The 17581-nt window shown below is 46.3% G+C and overlaps 1 protein-coding gene across 5 annotated transcripts; it reads left to right on the top strand.

Annotated features, from left to right (window-relative positions):
* The first annotated feature begins 3422 nt into the window (after nucleotides 1-3422).
* LOC129014721 (golgin subfamily A member 8M-like) lies at nucleotides 3423-17251 on the top strand. 5 transcript variants are annotated; one of them, XM_054452395.2, is made up of 20 exons: nucleotides 3423-3676; nucleotides 5321-5440; nucleotides 6342-6401; nucleotides 6585-6665; nucleotides 7520-7558; nucleotides 7824-7871; nucleotides 7960-8044; nucleotides 8140-8249; nucleotides 9287-9373; nucleotides 9480-9587; nucleotides 9783-9870; nucleotides 10258-10523; nucleotides 10779-10847; nucleotides 12096-12171; nucleotides 12603-12694; nucleotides 12948-13010; nucleotides 13261-13361; nucleotides 13444-13544; nucleotides 13640-13795; nucleotides 13881-17251. In XM_054452395.2, the coding sequence occupies exons 1-20, from the start codon at nucleotides 3629-3631 to the stop codon at nucleotides 14054-14056; spliced, it is 1974 nt and encodes a 657-aa protein (XP_054308370.2). In that variant the 5' UTR covers nucleotides 3423-3628; the 3' UTR covers nucleotides 14057-17251. The 5 variants fall into 5 exon arrangements, with proteins under 5 accessions (XP_054308370.2, XP_054308368.2, XP_063508601.1 ...); XM_054452393.2 differs by having other exon boundaries at nucleotides 10779-10892; XM_063652531.1 differs by lacking the exon at nucleotides 10779-10847 and adding an exon at nucleotides 4074-4407.
* The last annotated feature ends 330 nt before the right edge of the window (nucleotides 17252-17581 follow it).

The following is a 17581-nucleotide window of genomic DNA, read 5'->3' as shown; positions in this document are numbered from 1 at the left end:
ATTACAGGCATGTGCTACCATGCCCAGCTAATTTGTGTATTTTTAGTAGAGATGGGATTTCTCCATGTTGGTCAGTCTGGTCTGGAACTCCCAACCTCAGGTGATCCACCCACCTCAGCCTCCCAAAGTGCTGGGATTACAGACATGAGCCACCGTGCCTGACCTGTAGTCTTTTTTTCATTCTTTATTTGTTCATTCATATTTGAGAGAGGTACTAAAAGACTGGGAGGTGGGGTGTGGTGACTCACACCTATAATCTCAGTGCTTTGGGAGACCGAAGTGGGAGGATCTCTTGAGCCCAGGAGCTCAATACTAGTTTGGGCAACATAGTGAGACCCCATCTTTACCAAAAAAAAAATAGCTAAGTGTGGTGACACCCATCTGCAGTCTCAGCTACTTGGGAGGCTGAGGCAGGAGGATTGCTTGAGCCCAGGAGATTGAGGCTGCAGTGAGCTGTGATCATGCCACTGCATTCCTGCATTCCAGCCTGGGTGAAAGAGCAAGACCCTGTCTCAAAAAAATAAATAAATAAAAATAAAAGTAAAAATAAATAAAAATTGATTGGGAGTTCTTTGTGGCAAAGACTTGTCAACTGATAGCTTTTAGGAGGAATGTATGCTGATTCCTAATTGTTATCCTCCATCCCTCTATCTTATCTCCTGGTGCAATCATAAATGATGGCTGGAACTACTCCATTCCTCTGGATGTAAAATCTACATTCTCTTGCCTGAGGTAGATATGTTTGCTTGGGGTCTGTTTAAGGAGATGGGGCCAGCAGTGTGTTTCAGGGCCTGGAAAACGTGTTCTCTGTCTGGGCTTTTGGTTAATCTCTGTTTTCAGTCTTGCCTATCAGTCCCACTCTCGGGGGTACCTCGTGTCTGAGTCTAGATCATTTCCAGGTTGCTGTGGGACAAATTAGCCTCGTTGTTCTCAGTATCCTCCTGACCTCCACCTTTGTTTGCTTTGCTCCATTAATTAACCATTTTCCATTTACTGTCATTGTCTAATGAAGATGAATTCTCTTCTGTTGGTAACCCCATTCCTTTTTTGTAATTGTGTGCTCATACAATGTTTATTCTTCACTGTATTTCTATTGGAGCCTCAGGACAAAGAGTAAATGGTGAAAATATGTGTTCAGTGTTAAGTTTTCCTTCTGTAAGACATCTGCAACTTGTGTTTTTCACTGAATAGATCATGGACCTAATGCATATAGAGCTACTTTGTTTGTCATGATTGTGCCTTCAATTATATGTAGAAATATAATTTGTGAATTGCCTGATGAAGTTTTCCTAATTTTGAATTATCTTTGCATTCCTATAGTAAACACTGTTAGAATGGCTATGGTAATATTTTATTTTTGCATTTTTACTTCTGTATTAAATAAGATTATAGTTTTGTTTGCTTCCTTTAAGGCTGTTATTTCATTTCAGTATCAAGGGTATGCAGGGCTGAGTTGGGAAGCTTTACATCTTTTTTCTAAGATCTAGGATGTAGATCTGGTTTACACAGTAATTTTCAATGGCAGGAGTATTTTGCCTCCTATGGGACGTTTGGAAATATCTGGAGACGTTTTTGTGGTCACAACTGGTCATGGTCGGGAGGTCTTATTGGCATTCTGTGGGTAGAGGGAATGTTACTAAATGTCCGACAACACACCAGGAGAACCCTCCAAAAAGAATTATCTGGCCCAATATATCAATATTGCTGAGGCTGACAAATTCTGGTTTAAATAAGTATCCAATATGGAGGATGAGTCTTTGTCTTTTTCCTTCTTCTGCGTATTGGTCCCCAGATTTTCCACTACTTCAGTTAGTTTTCATAACTGTAGATTCTTAAAAAAAAAAAAAATGAACACTTTGGCCGGGTGCGATGGCTCATGCCTGTAATCCCAGCACTTTGGGAGGCCGAGGCTGGTGGATCACGAGGGCAGGAGATCGAGACCATCCTGGCTAACATGGTGATGCCCCATCTCTACTAAGCCAAAATACAAAAAATTAGCCAGGCATGGTGGCGGGCACCTGTAGCCCCAGCTACTCGGGAGGTTGAGGCAGGAGAATGGCGTGAACCCGGGAGGTGGAGCTTGTCGTGCCACTGCACTCCAGCGTGGGTGACAGAGCGAGACTCTGTCTGAGAAAAAAAAAAAATGAACATGTCATCCATACTTCTAAGGTGTTGTAAAGATGTGCAATGTTTTCACTTTTTGCATCATATTCACATGTGGCTATATGCCTTTTTCTCTTCAAAGTTTTCTTTATCTTGATTACTTATCAGAGGCTTGCCTGTTTTAATCTCAGTCTTTTGAAAGAATTCTCCTTTAGTTTTATTTTTTAAATCTAGTGGTTTTTCTTTTTTACTTTTTCCTTATGTCTTAATTATTTCCCCCTTTTTGTTTGTTTTGCTTTTCCTAGTTTAGTGGATCAATGTAATTTAAATTGCTTTTTAAACAAACATGTAAGGGTATACGTTTTCGTTGGGTGCTGTTTGACTTCATTGCACAAGTTTTAAAATCTACTTTTTAATAGTTTGTACTTTCTAAATTATTTCATTGCATCTTTTGCTCACATTGCTCTTACTATTAATTTTTTATTTTAATTAATTAATGAATTTATTTATTTATTTATTGAGATAGAGTCTTGCTCTGTAGCCCAGGCTGGAGTGCAGTGGCATGATCTTGGCTCACTGCAAGCTCCACCTCGGGGGTTCATGTCATTCTCCTGCCTTAGCCTCCCAAGTAGCTGAGACTACAGGTGTCTGCCACCATGTCCGGACATTTTTGTATTTTTAGTACAGATGGGGTTTCACTGCGTTAGCCAGGATGGTCTCGATCTCCTGACCTCATGATCCACCCACCTTGGGCTCTCAAAGTCCCAGAATTACAGGCATGAGCCACTGCGCCCAGCCCAAAAGCTTTGTGTTTTTACAGATATTAGACATGTTTAAGAAAAAAAATCTTAACAAAAACGTAGGAGAATAAGAGAAACATTTTTCCAAAAAAGAGAAATCATTGTGATTATTTTATCTTATTAGAATGTTGGATAATATAGTCTGCCTCATTAATCATCAAGCATGCTATGGGTTTTCCATTTTTATAGGATCTGTATCTCAGTTAAGGTAATACTGGTAATTTTTGTACTGTAATCAAAGATGAAAACTGTAGGCCAAAATCATAGACCTTGCATAGAAGCTGGATAATGAAGACAGCTATGGAGAAAAACATAGATACACACACACGGACACACATATATATAAAGTATACACACATATATTTTTTAAAGTTTGAAAGCTTTTAAAGCAAAAGCCGGCCCCTCTTCTCTTCCAGAGTGGGAGGCTTCTCCCCTCTCTTAGAGTGGGTGGGGACAGCGGTTGCATGGGCAGCTTTCCTTGTGAGCCACAGTTCCCTCTGGACACACTGCTGTCTGGCCACACCCCCTTTCCCTTTCATCTTTCTCATTGACCAATGGGCTTGGAGCATTAAGGCCACACCCCTATTCCACATTCTACTGGGGCCCTGGTTACGCCTCCTCTGGCTCAGTCACACAGCTGCCTGGTAGGTGACTGGAGGTGTTGATTAGTGCTCACTGGGATTTCGCTGACGTGGCCCCAACCCTGCCTCCCTACCCACCCTGCGATGGCAGAAGAAACTCAACAGAACAAATTGGCGGCAGCCAAGAAAAAGGTAAAAACGCACTAGGTCATAGCCCCTCAAACCAGCCACAGATCCCCTCTGATGACAAGACCCCTGCCAGAGTCCATACAACTCCTGAAGCACACTGGACTGGGCCCCCCAACCCCGGTGCCTCTGGGCTACCCCCACCAAAGTTTTGTCAGTCAGCCCCACCCCTTCAGCAAACAGCCCAGTCCTTGCCCTCACCAATCACCCCAGGGTGAATTGGGTGGGTGACTCTTGGGGCTTCCCACTCCATTACTGGGCCTTCATCTCCTGCTGCCCCAAGCTTGATCTCCCTGGGCTCTTTGGACTCTCATCTCCAAGGATCCAGGCCCCACCCCCTTTGGTCTGGTGACTGCTGGGACTCCCTGCTGCAGACTCTGCCCTCCCCTCCTGTTGCCTCAAGGTCGACCTCCCTGGGTTCTTTGTGCTGGCATCTCCAAGGAGCTGGGTCCCAACCCTGTACTTCCCTCCCCCATCATGGAGCGGCGACTTGGACATGGTGCTGACATGGTCCCTCCCCCCACCAGGAGGAGTGGAATGTAGTGATGTCACAGTCCACCTGTAACTGTCATTACTGCAAGACTGGCCTTTGATCTTATGACCCAGTCCCCTAAGCATTCTCACCCCATTTCTGGTTCCTCTGGTCACAGCACAAATTTCCAGCTGGAAGGGGAATGGAGACTGGGACCTAGGAGCAAGCGGTTTCAGGCTGCCTCACTCCCTTACAGATGTTGATGGTGGGAAAATCCTACACTTCCCCCGTGAACTCAAAACGTTGACAGTATCTCTGGGTGGCAATGAGAGAATGAGTTTGGTTTGGTTTTCTCCCAGGCTTCTACTTTCTAGAGAGATTTTAACATTTTTTTCTGAGTTCTCCACCTCATATTCTCATTCTCCATGGTTCTGGGACCAGACTGCCCTTCAGTCAGTGGTCTCTGAAGTGAGATTCGCTCATCTTCTGTGGAATAGATCTTGGGAAACTGAACTTGACACCTTGAATCTTCCTCATATTATCTCAACCTTGGGTACTTTGAGTGCCACAGGATAAATGTGGGACATCTTTCTGAAGCATCAGTTTCCCTTGATTCTCTTGAGATCAAGAGAAAAAACATGAATGTACTTAGGGATGACAGTCACTTAGGTTTCTAAGAGCATACCAGACTTCTCTCTGAAATGAGGCTTGGGTTGTCCTCTTTCTGATAAATTCTGATTTAAGAGAAAGGCTGCCTTCTGCCATGAGGACACATTGATATAAAAGTTTGAGGGGTACTGGTGCACTTCTTCACACTAACAGATGTGTGAGGATGTATGACTCTAAACCACATGGCATACAGTTCCTGCCTACTTAACGTTTACTTTTCTACCTCCGCCTCTGGGTTTGGTCCCTGGCAGCTGCTGATTCTTGGCAAAACCTCAGAGCTTGGAGTCAGAAGACTGAGTTTCAAAGTTCCAGTATTGCCTTTTTCTTTTTTTTTTCTAGCCATGATATCAATCCCTCTCAGTCACTAAGTGAGTGTGACAACACCTTGTACTGTTGTTGGCGTCATTAAATCAGATGGTGTGTAAGTGTATTTTGTAAAAACTGTAAAGGAGGATGTGGCTGTAGGGGCTGACAGTTCTCATGAGTATTACTGCTCTTCTTTCCAACAGTTAAAAGAATATTGGCAGAAAAACAGCCCTAGAGTTCCAGCAGGAGTGAACAGGAACAGGAAAACAAATGGCAGTATCCCTGAGACAGCCACTTCTGGTGGTTGCCAGTCACCTGGGGATGTGAGTCTTGGCTGGCCAGGCTTCTGGGGACAGGGGGGCCAAGGGGCAATAGAGGGTAATTGTTAAGATTGTAGATGGACTGCTGGGTACTGGTTAAGAATTCTGGCTTTAGCTGGGTGTGGTGGCCCATGCCTGTAATCCTAGAAATTTGGGAGGCCAAGGCAGGCAGATCATGAGGTCAGGAGATCCAGACCATCCTGGTTAACACGGTGAAACCCTGTCTCTACTAAAAATACAAAAAAATTAGCCAAGCATGGTGGCATGTGCCTGTAGTCCCAGCTACTCAGAAGGCTGAGGCAAGAGAATGGTGTGAACCTGGGAGGTGGAGCTTCCAGTAGCCAAGATTGTGCCACTGCACTCCAGCCTGGTGACAGAGCAAGACTCTGTCTCAAAAAAAAGAAAAAAAGGAATTCTGGGTTTGAATCCTGCCTCTCCATCTGCTCTGCTAGGGCTATGATTTAGGGCAAGATGCTTGACCTAATTGGGCCTCTCTTTTCACATCTGTATAACAGAGGTGATACTGTTTGACTTCCACTTGTGAAGTTTAAATGAGATTTGTTATTGTTGTTTTTATGTTAATCCCTAGTACATGGCCTGCTGTAAACACTCAGGACACCCAGGAAATGGTCATTGCTGTTTGAGTTTCCTCATCCCCAGTCTCAAGGGGAAGCCAGGACAATGAGAACAGTCACTTGCCATCAGGAATCACTGAAAGGGCCCCAGGATGGGATGGTGGGGAGATAAGAACCATGAGAGAAGTTAGCATAAAGGAGTTATGGGACAAAGGATCCAAGACAGGCAGAAAAGAAAATGTTGCCAGTTGATGGGGAAGAAAGGAAGTCAGAGGACTCAGACACTGTGGGGGACAGAACATCTCCATATGCGCTCTCATCTCTTGTAGTCAGCAAGAGATTTCCACAGGGAAGGCCCTACATCATCTGCTACCCTGAAGGATCTGGAGGTAAGAGGCTCTGGGCACAGGTGCTGTGACCCTTCAGGTCAACCCTCCAACCTCCTCCTCCAGGTGGGACTGGGTGCCCCTCTGCCAGCTGAGACAGCCCACACACACCCCAGCCCTAATGATTATTCTCTCTACCTCTCCCCCAACTCCTCCTCCACCTCTTCCTCTCTGCATGTGCCTCAGAGCCCATGCCAAGAACTAGCAGTAGTCCTGGATTCAAGGTCCGTAAAAATCAGTCAACTGAAGAACACCATCAAATCTTTGGTAAGAGTCCAGTGGGGTCCCCTGATTCCACACTGCCAATCCTGGGCTCCAGTTTCCCCTTGGGGCCCTGAAGAAAGGGGCTGGGGGCCCCTGGTGCCCAGGACAAGTAGGGAGCTGGGGCGCCCAGGCCTCACCTGGAGGGACCCCAGAGCATGCAGCATGGCTCTTCTTTTGCTGCCCTCTTTGCCAACTCTCTCCTCTCCAGACACCCATGCTCGAGTCCTTGCTACACAAGCCCTGGGGTTGTTGCCTCTCGGGGAATTGGTAGCCTGACTGGTTATCAGGGGCCCTGTATTTCTGCCATGACTCAGTCCCTAATTTGCTCTTTGATTCTCAACAAGCCACCTCTCCTTTTTAGGCTCGTGTTTCCAGAGGAGGTAGTGAGTATCAAAGGTCTCTGTTAGCTCTTGAGTCTGAGATTTAAAGGCCCACTAGAAAGGAAACCTCAGGGCCAAGGGCTCCTGTCTGTCCTTTTCCATCCTATATCTGCTGTGAAGAACCATACCTGGCCTGTACGTGCTCAGTACATGTTTATTGAATGAACCCACTTTTCTAAATCACAAGCTGCCAGAAGGAGGGGCCTTTCTGAAACTCCGTCTCTAGAGGTTTATGTTGCTGTCCTCTCAAGAGATTCCAGATTCAGACTTTGAGTTCTGTGGCTGTGGGCAAAAGCCAACAAAGACCCAAATCCTCTGTCCTTGGGAGCTTGAGGAGAGTTTACCAGTTCGTGTTCCCATTATGTCTGAGAACTTTGCCTTGAAAATCCATTCCTGGCCCCTGCCTACCGCTTCCTGGTCTGGGGAATAGAGTTGAGGGGGCCACCCTCCATCACCTTAATTTGACTTTCCCCACAGAAACAACAGAAGAAACAAGTGGAACATCAGCTGGAAGAAGTAACGTGATTTCTTTGTTTGCTCACGAGATGACTGCAGGGTTTGGGGGGCACTCAGACATAGAGGCCCCAGTCTCGTCTCACCTACTCCCAGCCTGGGGAAGAAGGCTCACTCCTCAGATTCCACCCCATCCCCACAGGGCCCCTGATAACCTGGTCCCATGGGTGGGCCTGTCCTGGGGCATTGGTGGCATTCTGGGTGCATGTCTCTTGCTGTGCCATCTCTGCCTCTCCCTGGTGAGAGCTCTGTCTTCCTCTTCCTACAGGAAAAGAAAGCAAACAACAAGAAACAGAAAGCTGAAAGGGAGCTAGAGGTGAGTGGAGGGTGTGAAGTTTCCTCCTGTCCTCCGGAGAATGTTTCTTTCCTTCTCTTTCAGCACTTGCTTGGCTTTTCTCCCAAAGGTTCAAATCCGGACATTGAACATAGAGAAAGGGAAGCTAAATACACACCTGTACCACATGAAACGTTCTCTCAGATACTTTGAAGGTGAGAATCTGGGCACCCTGTCATCCTTCAACCTGGCACTTTGACAGGTCTTCAGGGGGAGTCCTTTGGGACCCATCTCAACTCTCTCATTACAGAAGAGTCAAAGGATCTGGCTATCCACCTGCAACATTCATTGCAGCGTAAAAGAGAGTTAGAGCAGGCTCTCTCTGCTGTCACCGCCACACAGAAGAAGAAGGCAAACCAGGTGAGTCCAACCACCTGCCCCATCCCCTGGGAGCCTGGCTTCACAGATGGAGGAGTGAGCCTAAAGGTCCCTTCTGCAGGATGGAGTGTCCTGCCCAGAAGGCAGCATGGCCATTTCTTGCTGCTTTTTTAAAAGGTTTTTAGTGGCAGCTTGGGGCTGAGTCAGCTGCTGTGGGTGAGTTGAGGGGCACTGTGTGGAGTGAGCACTGGACGCAGAGCTTGGAGGCCAAGTGCCTGCCCTGCCCTTACCTGGCTGTGGTCTTGGGCAAGTCCTAGGTGGGGTATTGGGTACTTGTACTGTGAAGGTACAGAAGAGTACTTCTAGTATGTTACCATTTCTATAGAAAGAGGAAATGTGTGCATGTGTGTGTTTGTGTACATACTATGATAATATACATAAAACATGTCTGCAAGCATTCATAAAAAATTCAGGAGAGAGCAACAAGTTGGCTGGGAGATACTTCCCTTCTGTACCTTCTGAGTTTTGGACTATGCGAATGTATCATCCTTTCAAAAAGTGAACAAAAGATTAATTTTCCCCTTCCTATCTGTGCCCCCATCCCCAGCAAGAAAAATGGGCTTAGAGAATTGGATAGACCTGGGTGTTTATATCCCAGCTCTGCCTAAGTGAACTCAGGCAAGCACTTAACCTCAAATACTCCATGTTTTTTCATCTATACAAAAGAGGTAATCATAGTAACTGTCTCCTATGGTGGTTGTGAGGATTAAACGGGATTGTTAGCATTGTACCTGGTGAAGCATTCCACAAAGGTTCAAACAGTGGTAATAATAACAGTAATAACAATAGCAATATTATCTGATCTCTCTGGGCCACTGTTAGCCAGCTATAAATTCAATCTCATTCCCTGTCCCTTCCAACTTTACTGAGTTCTTTTAAAAACCAGACCACGGGCTTGGAAATGCCTTGATCTTTACTGAGCAAGTTGTATATTGGGCCTAGCCCTAGCCCTTTTAAGGGGCACTGTGTGGAATGGCCCGGGCTCACCAGATTGAAACTGGTCACTCTTCACCATCCAGTTTTCCAGCAACAGTAAAGCACGTATGGAGTGGAAGTTAGAGCACTCCATCCAGGAGCAGGCACTGCTGAAAGCGCAGGTGACACAGGTGAGGTTTTCTGAGGGATGGATGTGGAAGGAAGATGACCCCAGGTGGCCAGGAGCAGGAGAGGACCAGTGACAGCCCTTCCTAACTTCTGTGCCCATTCTTGCAGTTGAAGGAGTCATTTAAACAAGCCCAATTAGAAAGAGACGAGTGTGTGCAACATCTAAAAGGAGAGAGGGCCCGGTGGCAGCAGAGGATGAGAAAAATGTCGCAGGAGGTGAGATCTGACCCTTCAGCACCCCCACCTTAGATAGGTCACTGGATCTTTCTGGGCATCTTTAAAATGGCAATAGTACAGCCAGAGGTGGTCATGGGTCTGGGCTTTGTGGAGGTGGGGTCAGAGAGGGAGATGGCAGCCTGTCCAGCCACCAGCCCCTCTCTCCAGGGCCCTTTCCCCTTGTGCTTTTGGCAGGTTTGCACATTAAAGAATGAAAAGAAGAATGATATGCGTCGGATAGAGAAGCTGGAGAGGAGCTTGTCCAAACTGAAAAACCAGATGGGTAAGATGGGGCTGGCATGACCTGGGAGCAGGATTGGCATCAGAGGGCTGTGAGGGTGGCTTAGAATGCCCCAGGGAGGTAGGTGGATGCAAGGGCTTTGAGGCAGAGGGAAAGAGGTCTGTGCCAGGAGATGGCAAGTCTTGTCATCTCAATAAGTCTCAGTGTCTCAGTGTCCCCATCAGCAAGGAGGGCCCACTGTCAGTCACCCGCAGTGCTCTTTTTTTGAAACTGGTTTGGAAGACTGGCTACCATCCCGGTGCGTGGAATCATAAGCAGTGAGGCCAAGTTTGGGGAGTCTGAGAGGAGCTGTGCACCAAGAGGAGGGTTTTTGTTTTGTTTTGTTTTTTTGAGAATCCAGAGGCCCTTATTATCTGCTTCCTTTCTCAGCTGAACCCCTGCCCCCAGAGCCCCCAGAGCCCCCAGCAATGTCCTCCAAGGTGGAGCTGCAGCACCTGAGGAAGGAACTAGAGAGAGTGGCAGGAGAGCTCCAGGCCCAAGTCAAAAACAATCAGCGCATAAGCCTCCTGAACCGGGGACAAGAAGAGAGGATTCAGGTGCAGGAAGAGAGGCTTCGGAAGCAGGAGGAGAGGCTTGAGGAGCAGCAGGAGAGGCTTCAGCAGCTGGCCAAGCCACAGAGCATCTTTGAGGAGCTGGTGCGTTGCCCCACCGGGGGAGCCTGCCCTCCTCCCTAGCCCTCCGGGCCTTTGTTTCCCCACCTCTAAAATGGGGCAGTGTAGCCCTCATGTGAAATGTTACTTCTAAGGGCACCTGTGAGCCAGGTGGCTGTGGGAAAGAGGGGATGATTTTTCTAACCTGCCTCCACCCTTCCTGGTGCCATGGGAGGCAGACACCAAGTTCTGGGGTTTCCAGCTGCAGTGGGTGGCTGCTGATTGCTTCTCTATGTCCAGAACAATGAGCACAAGAGCGCACTGCAGTTGAAGCAGCAAGTAAAGGAGCTACAGGAGAAGCTTGGTGAGGTGAAGGAGACAGAAACCTCCACCCCATCCAAGAAGGGCTGTGAGGTGGGCAGCAGCCTCTGGGGAGGGGAGGTGCCAAGCCAGGGGCAGCTCCAGCCTGGGGGCAGGTGACCCCAGCACTCTCCAGAGCAGTACTGTGACTGTTTCTTGCTTCCTGCCCTCTGACTTTTAGAGGTGGGTAGCCCTGGGCTCGTCTCAGGTCTGGACATCATCATCCCAGCTAGAGGCATGGAGCCCCCAATCACAGGGGAAGAGACGGTGGTATAACAGGCTCCTTATGCCAGGTGCAGTGGCTCATGCCTATAATCCCAGCACTTTGGGAGACTGAGGCAGGAGAATCACTTGAGGTCGGGAGTTTGAGATCAGCCTGGCCAACATGGTAAAACCTCATGTCTACTAAAATTACAAAAAAATAAAATAAATATTAGCAGGGCATTGTGGCACATGCCTGTAATTCCACCTACTCAGGAGGCTGAGGCATGAGAATCGCTTGAGCTCAGGGGGTGGAGGTTGCAGTGAGCTGAGATTGCACCACTGCACTCCAGCCTGGGCCACAGAGTGACACTCTTGTCTCAAAACAAAACAAAAAGACTCCTTAGATTAAAACTGGATTCCAGCCTGGTTCCACTGGTCACCATTCAAGTACTTTTCATCTCAAAGTCTGTTTCTTTAACTTCAAAGGGAAGTTAGCATTTTCCTTACAGAGGTGCTGAGGATTAAATGAGAAGAGGGTATGAGATTTGAGGCTGGGGAAGGAGGCATGGGGTTCTAGGAAAGGGAGGCAGTCACTTAGGCCTGGAGCAAGGGGCCAGGGGCCTGGGCAGGTGACAGAGCCCCACAGTGCCCTCGCTACCCCACTAATGGGCCCAGAATCTGGAAACCAGCCACCACGTGCTCTCACGCCCAGGATCTTCCTGCAGGTGGAGCTGAAGAGCCAAGAGGCTCAGAGTCTGCAGCAGCAGCCAGACCATTACCTGGGTCACCTGCAGCAGTATGTGGCCACCTATCAGCAGCAGGTGGCCGCCTATCAGCAGCTGACCTCTGAGAAGGAGGCGCTGCCCAGGCAGTGACTGCAGCAGACCCAGCTCATGAACCAGCTGCAGCAGCAGGAAGCTTGGGGCAAAGCGGTGGCCGAGATGGCCTGCCAAAAGTTGCAGGAGACCCAGGGGAGGGAGCTGTGGAGGACAGGGCCGTGAAGGGGATGACCTGGCAAACTCCATCCCTTCTCACTCTTTCCTGTCCCCTTAGGAGCACCTGGAAGCTACCAGCCAGCAGAACCAGCAGCTAACAACCCAGCTGAGCCTCATGGCTCTCCCTGGGGAAGGTATGGGAGACCGCTCAGAGGAAGAGGAGAGAGCCCCAGGAGGAAGGGGGGACTGTTAGCAGCATAGGATTGAGGAGTTGGAAGAGACCTTTAGAACAGCTGGTCATTATGCCGACCGGGTGCCTGCACTAAGTTCGGCATCAGTGTGTTGACCTCCTGTGAGCAGGGGGCCACCAAGTTGCCTAAGGATGGCTGAACTGGCCCAGGTCAGAAAGAGAGCAGGTCAGAACTCCCACATCGACCAGTAGTGGGAGTGTGCCTGGGTGGAATAGCAAGATTTTGATTCTTAAAAGTACAAATAAAGAAGAGCAGCTCATTCCTCTCTGGGGAGGGGCTGGCTCAGGGTTACACAGTGAGGGTGGAGGCAGAGGTGGGCCCACAGTACCTCCCTTGTTGGGTTGTCTGAAGACCCCTCTGGCCACCCCCCACAGGAGATGGAGGAGGACATCTGGACAGTGAGGAGGAGGAGGCACCTCGGCCCATGCCAAGCATCTCAGAGGACCTGGAGGGCAGGGAGGCCATGGTGAGCCTGACTCCCCCTGCACCCATTTTGCCACCTTCCTCTGTGGTCACTCCAAGACCCCTTTATGCTCTTAGTTTCCCTGCATTCTGGTTTCTCTGGACCCTCACCCCTTCTGGGAGCCAGTGGTCAGACACCATTTCACCCGTAACAAATGTGTACTCTCTGAGGCCCCAAGGGAAGGGGCTGCACTCCACCTCTCTGCCCCATTTGCTGTGTGTATGCCCCTACAAGAATGCTCATGTCTTGCCCTCAGGTGGCGATTTTCAAGTCCGCTGGAGCCAGTGTCCAGGAGGAGCAAGCACGGTTACAAGAGCAGGTGAAAAAGCAGAGGGTGTGCTGCCAGTGCCTGGCTCACCCGGTGGCCCCTGCCCTGAAGGAGCCAGAGGCAGTGGTCCCAGCCCCAGGGACTGGGGGCAAGTCTGTGAGTGGGGAGACCCACTGGGCCCTGCAGGAAGTCATGGAGAAGCTGGCCCATGCCAGGACTCACCTCCACCTTCTCCATGACTTGAAAATGCCACCTGAGGGCAGGTCGCTGCCGAGATGTGACCGCAATATTTTGGCTCCAGAGCGGCTTTATGGACCACCTGGAGGAGAAGGCAGACCTGAGTGAGCTGGTGAACAAACAAGAACTTCGCTTCATCCACTACTGGCGAGAGAGATGCCATCAGTGAGTGGGAGGCCAGGGCACCACAGGGGGAGCTGCAGGGCCGTCAGAGGGACCCCAGCATCTGAGCCCTGTCTTCTTGCAGGAAAATCCATCACGTTTCAACAGAGCCAGGGGGCAGTGCCAAAGATGCGGCACTGGGAGGAGGACATCATCAGGCTGGCCCAGGACAGGGAGGAGATGAAGGTAGGGTGTGCAACATCTCTGTGGGGGTGGGGGCGGGGGTGGGTGTGAGGGTGGGTGCAGGCAGCGGCATGACAGCTGAGCACCCCTCCCTCCAGGTGAAGCTGCTGGAGCTGCAGCAGATGGTATTGCGGCTTATAGCAACTACAACAATGGTCACAGAAAATTCCTGGCTGCTGCCCAGAACCCTGCTGATGAGCCCAGTCCAGGAGCCCCAGCCCCCCAGGAACTTGGGGCTGCAGACAAGCAGGGTGGTGAGTAGAGCCCTCAGGCGGGGTGGGCAGGCAGGAAGAGGGGTTCTCCCACTGTGCTCAGATCCCCGCCTCCCTCTCTCCAAAGATCTTTGTGAAGTGAGCCTCACCTCCTCTGCTCAAGGAGAGGCCAGGGAGGGTCCTCTCTATGACAACCCTACCACACAGCCAATCGTGCAGGACCACCAGGAGCACCCAGGCTTGGGCAGCAACTGCTGTGTGCCATTCTTTTGCTGGGCTTGGCTGCTGAGAAGAAGGAGATAAACATCACTGTCATCAAAGAGCTGCTCAAGAAATTTTTAAATAAGAAACCGAGTTATGGGGTTAATCTCCTACACAATTCATTTACTTCATTTGAATGTTAGAGTCACTCATGATTATTTGTGTTTCTAATTTATAGTTTAAGTTTATTTGTAAAAAGTTAAAAGAGAGTGGGTCTCTGTGGCTCTCACTGATGTTCACTCTGGCATCCTTTAGCATTTTTCTTTTTTAATTTCATAATTGTAGGTCATTAGCATGCATATCGAGTTTGCCCTTATGTGGTGGGAGTTCAAACACACAAAGACCCACTCTTTGCAGAAAATTGTTCTCGTTGGTTTGGAATAGGCTGCCATGCTTCTTTAATGTTATTGCAGCATGTATATTCACTACAGAATTCAGACAAAATTTGCCTATGTTCTACTGTTGTTTGATCTAATCTTAATCACAGTGAGCTCTTCATTAGCTCAATATGTAGTTTGCCCCCAAGTGTGCACTGTTTATTACTTTGTAATATGCCACTATGAGTACTGACATTTAGAGTTGTTTAAAGGCCGAGAACTGGAAACAGCCTTTCCTCCATTTTCTGTGTGTTGGTGATGGGAGTAATAACCTTTTGGGGGAGCTTTTTAAATCTCACAGAAGAGGAAAGTGGCCTCCTCTGGCAGGTATGTGCAGGACAGAGTGTGTTTCATCTGTTCCAGTGCCAAGAATTAGCGCTGTATTATGGTGGTTCCCTTAGGATTTGTATGTGCTCTGGGCTCATGAAGATATTGCATCAGGAGCTGCAGCAGTTGTACTCTTTTTTGATGACCTAAAAAGGGCTTATTTCTGAGGAATGAAAGGTTCCCATCGTTGACTGTGGATGTGGAAAACCTTTCCTAGCTTAGAGCATTTGTGTCTACAATACATTTTAAAGTCAGAGTTCATGTTCCCTGTTTTAATCACATGACTACATGCCTCAGTTCACAAAAGGGCACTGGTGGGCGTTCTTCTTAATGTATTTAGTGACGATCATAAGAAATCCTTTATGAGTTCAAATGTCCCTGGAACAGGCATACAGGCTCTAGTCAAGAATGAATTAGAGTGAAGGAAAGCTGTGTGGTGCCTGGCATTCCTCTCTGTTCATGGAGCTTCTTTGAGGCTTGAAGATTGATTTTACCATCTAGACGTCTCTGGCTAATACCTATTCTTCAACCACCTTGGTTACTCTGACATAGGAATTTACTTCTTTTCCTTAAGTGGAAAACACTTTAAAAAATAATAGAAACATTATTATAAACTAATATATGTGACAGTACTTAGTTGAAACAAAAAGGAGTTTTAGTAGACAGTATTATACTATCTTTGAAAATCAAGGAGAAGTTTATGCAACTTAAAATGTTTCCAAACTGCAGTGCAATCTACTGTTTGTGAATGTCAATGTATTATCAGGAAATGTGTCTATACAATCACACAGTTATATTTGCTCACAGACTTCTTTACAAAGAGTGAAATATGTTTTTGTACCTCTCTGTTTCAGTCAGGGACATATTTTGTGCAATATTTATGTGATTGTGCCTATGCGTGATGAATGAATGCATTTCAGTCATATATTGCCTAAATCATAACTTGATGATGCTTGGGAAAGACTCAACAGTTAAAACTTCATGAAGTTCTAATGTCTGTGTTCCAGAACACATCACATTATTCGGATGCAGGGAGATACGTATGTGTGCTCCCTGGGGTGGGGATTTCTACTTACCAGACCATCTCCATTTTTAGCATTTGGCATCCTCATGATAATTCTATAAATATGACATTAACAGGAGAGCAACAATACAATTTTACCGATGGAATAACAGATTTGCTGGCATTCATTGAAAGAGGGCAAATATTCGATCCTTGTGACTTCAACTGACTCTTCCAAATTTTATGAATGTATCAATGTATTAGATAAACCCAGTTTCAGAATGATAAAGAAAAAATGTTAGACTAAATAATGCGGCTAATTAACAGTGGTACGATTTCTAGCCCGAGGGTTTAAAATGCACTTAAAGTCCTGTTCTTGCCTTTTGTTTTCTGAACTTGCCGCTTTTGCATTCTTTGAGTTCAGTTTAAAGACAGTTACTTTAAGAGCATTTTAAACCCTCATGCTAGAAATCAGACCACTGTTAATTAGCCACATTATTTGGTCTAACGTTTTTTGTTTTATCATTCTGAAACTGGGTTTATCTAATACATTGATAAATTATTTCAAAGATACTTTTATCATTGAAATCACTTCACTTTTACCCTAATAAATATCAGTGACTAGGAATGACCTTCAGGTAGCGTTTAGCATCTGTAACTAATCTGACAATAATGTGTTCATCAGGTGCCTATGCATTAAATCACACACTGGCATATTAAACTGAAGGTCAGTCTGGAAAATAAATTTACTATATTGACTGAAATACCACTCTTTGTGTAGGTATTTGTCATATATTTAAGAAAAAGCTAGAAAGAATGGAAATCGTATGACAATAACTTAAGTCTTTCTTCAAAGTGCATGCCGTCTTTTGCGATACCCCATTCAGCCAAGTATTTGTGCTCTTCCTCATTCAGTATAAGGCAGCTTTCAGTTTGCTTAGAAGGCAACATTGGAATGTTAGAATTCAACAGAAACACAGAATTTTAAAATGTGAGTTCCACTGAATACATCTGAATTTCTGTAGGAAGAATCAAAACACCTATTTAAAGATTGCAATATATAATAATCATTTTAAAAGTATTTGATTAAACCTGATAGATTTTCCAGAAATGAAAAAATATCAGCTCTAAAACCAAAGCTGATTTTTAGAAAATTTGAAAATGTCAATCAGCCCTATCCATAATATAGTTTCTCTAAAACTTTATCTTAGAGTCATTTTAAAATAATATAACTATTAAACAATGTAACTGCTATCTTAATGTTCTGAAAGAAGTTAAAACATTTTAAAATATGAATACTGTAGTATAAAAGAAAGAAACAGTGGGAAGGAAAAGCAGAGAAAGAAATGCCAATACCAGTCCAAAGCTTTATTTGCCAAGTTTTCTTAGAATGAATTTTACCAATTTATGAATTCTTGTGAACAGAATGTGTCATGGAAATACTGAAAGATTTTTCCCTAGAGAGGCATTATTGACTACTGGTGTGATGCTACTGTAATGTAATAAATCATTAAATTGTTTCAAAGTGTTGTTTTTGCCTTAAAATTTTATTTTGTGTTTCTTGAAAACTATAGTATTAAAGGTATTGATACTGTGCAAATGCTGGGCATGCTTGCATTGAGATAATATGTTTCATTTTTACAAAATTGTAATACAACTATGCAAGTATTTATTAAAAGAACACAAAATAAAAAAGTTATGGGATTAAAAAAAGTTATGGGGTGAAAAATTTATGGGATTAAAAAATGTAAAAAAAGTTGTGGCAAAAAAACTTGTGGGAAAAAAGTAGAAAAAGTTTTATGAAAAGTTACAAAAAAAGTTATGGAGAAGAACTTATGTAATTTTTTTTCAAAGTCATGG

Source organism: Pongo pygmaeus, chromosome 16 (assembly GCF_028885625.2).
Source record: "Pongo pygmaeus isolate AG05252 chromosome 16, NHGRI_mPonPyg2-v2.0_pri, whole genome shotgun sequence".
Taxonomy (NCBI): domain Eukaryota; kingdom Metazoa; phylum Chordata; class Mammalia; order Primates; family Hominidae; genus Pongo; species Pongo pygmaeus.
This window is presented reverse-complemented; position numbering and strand designations above follow the sequence as displayed.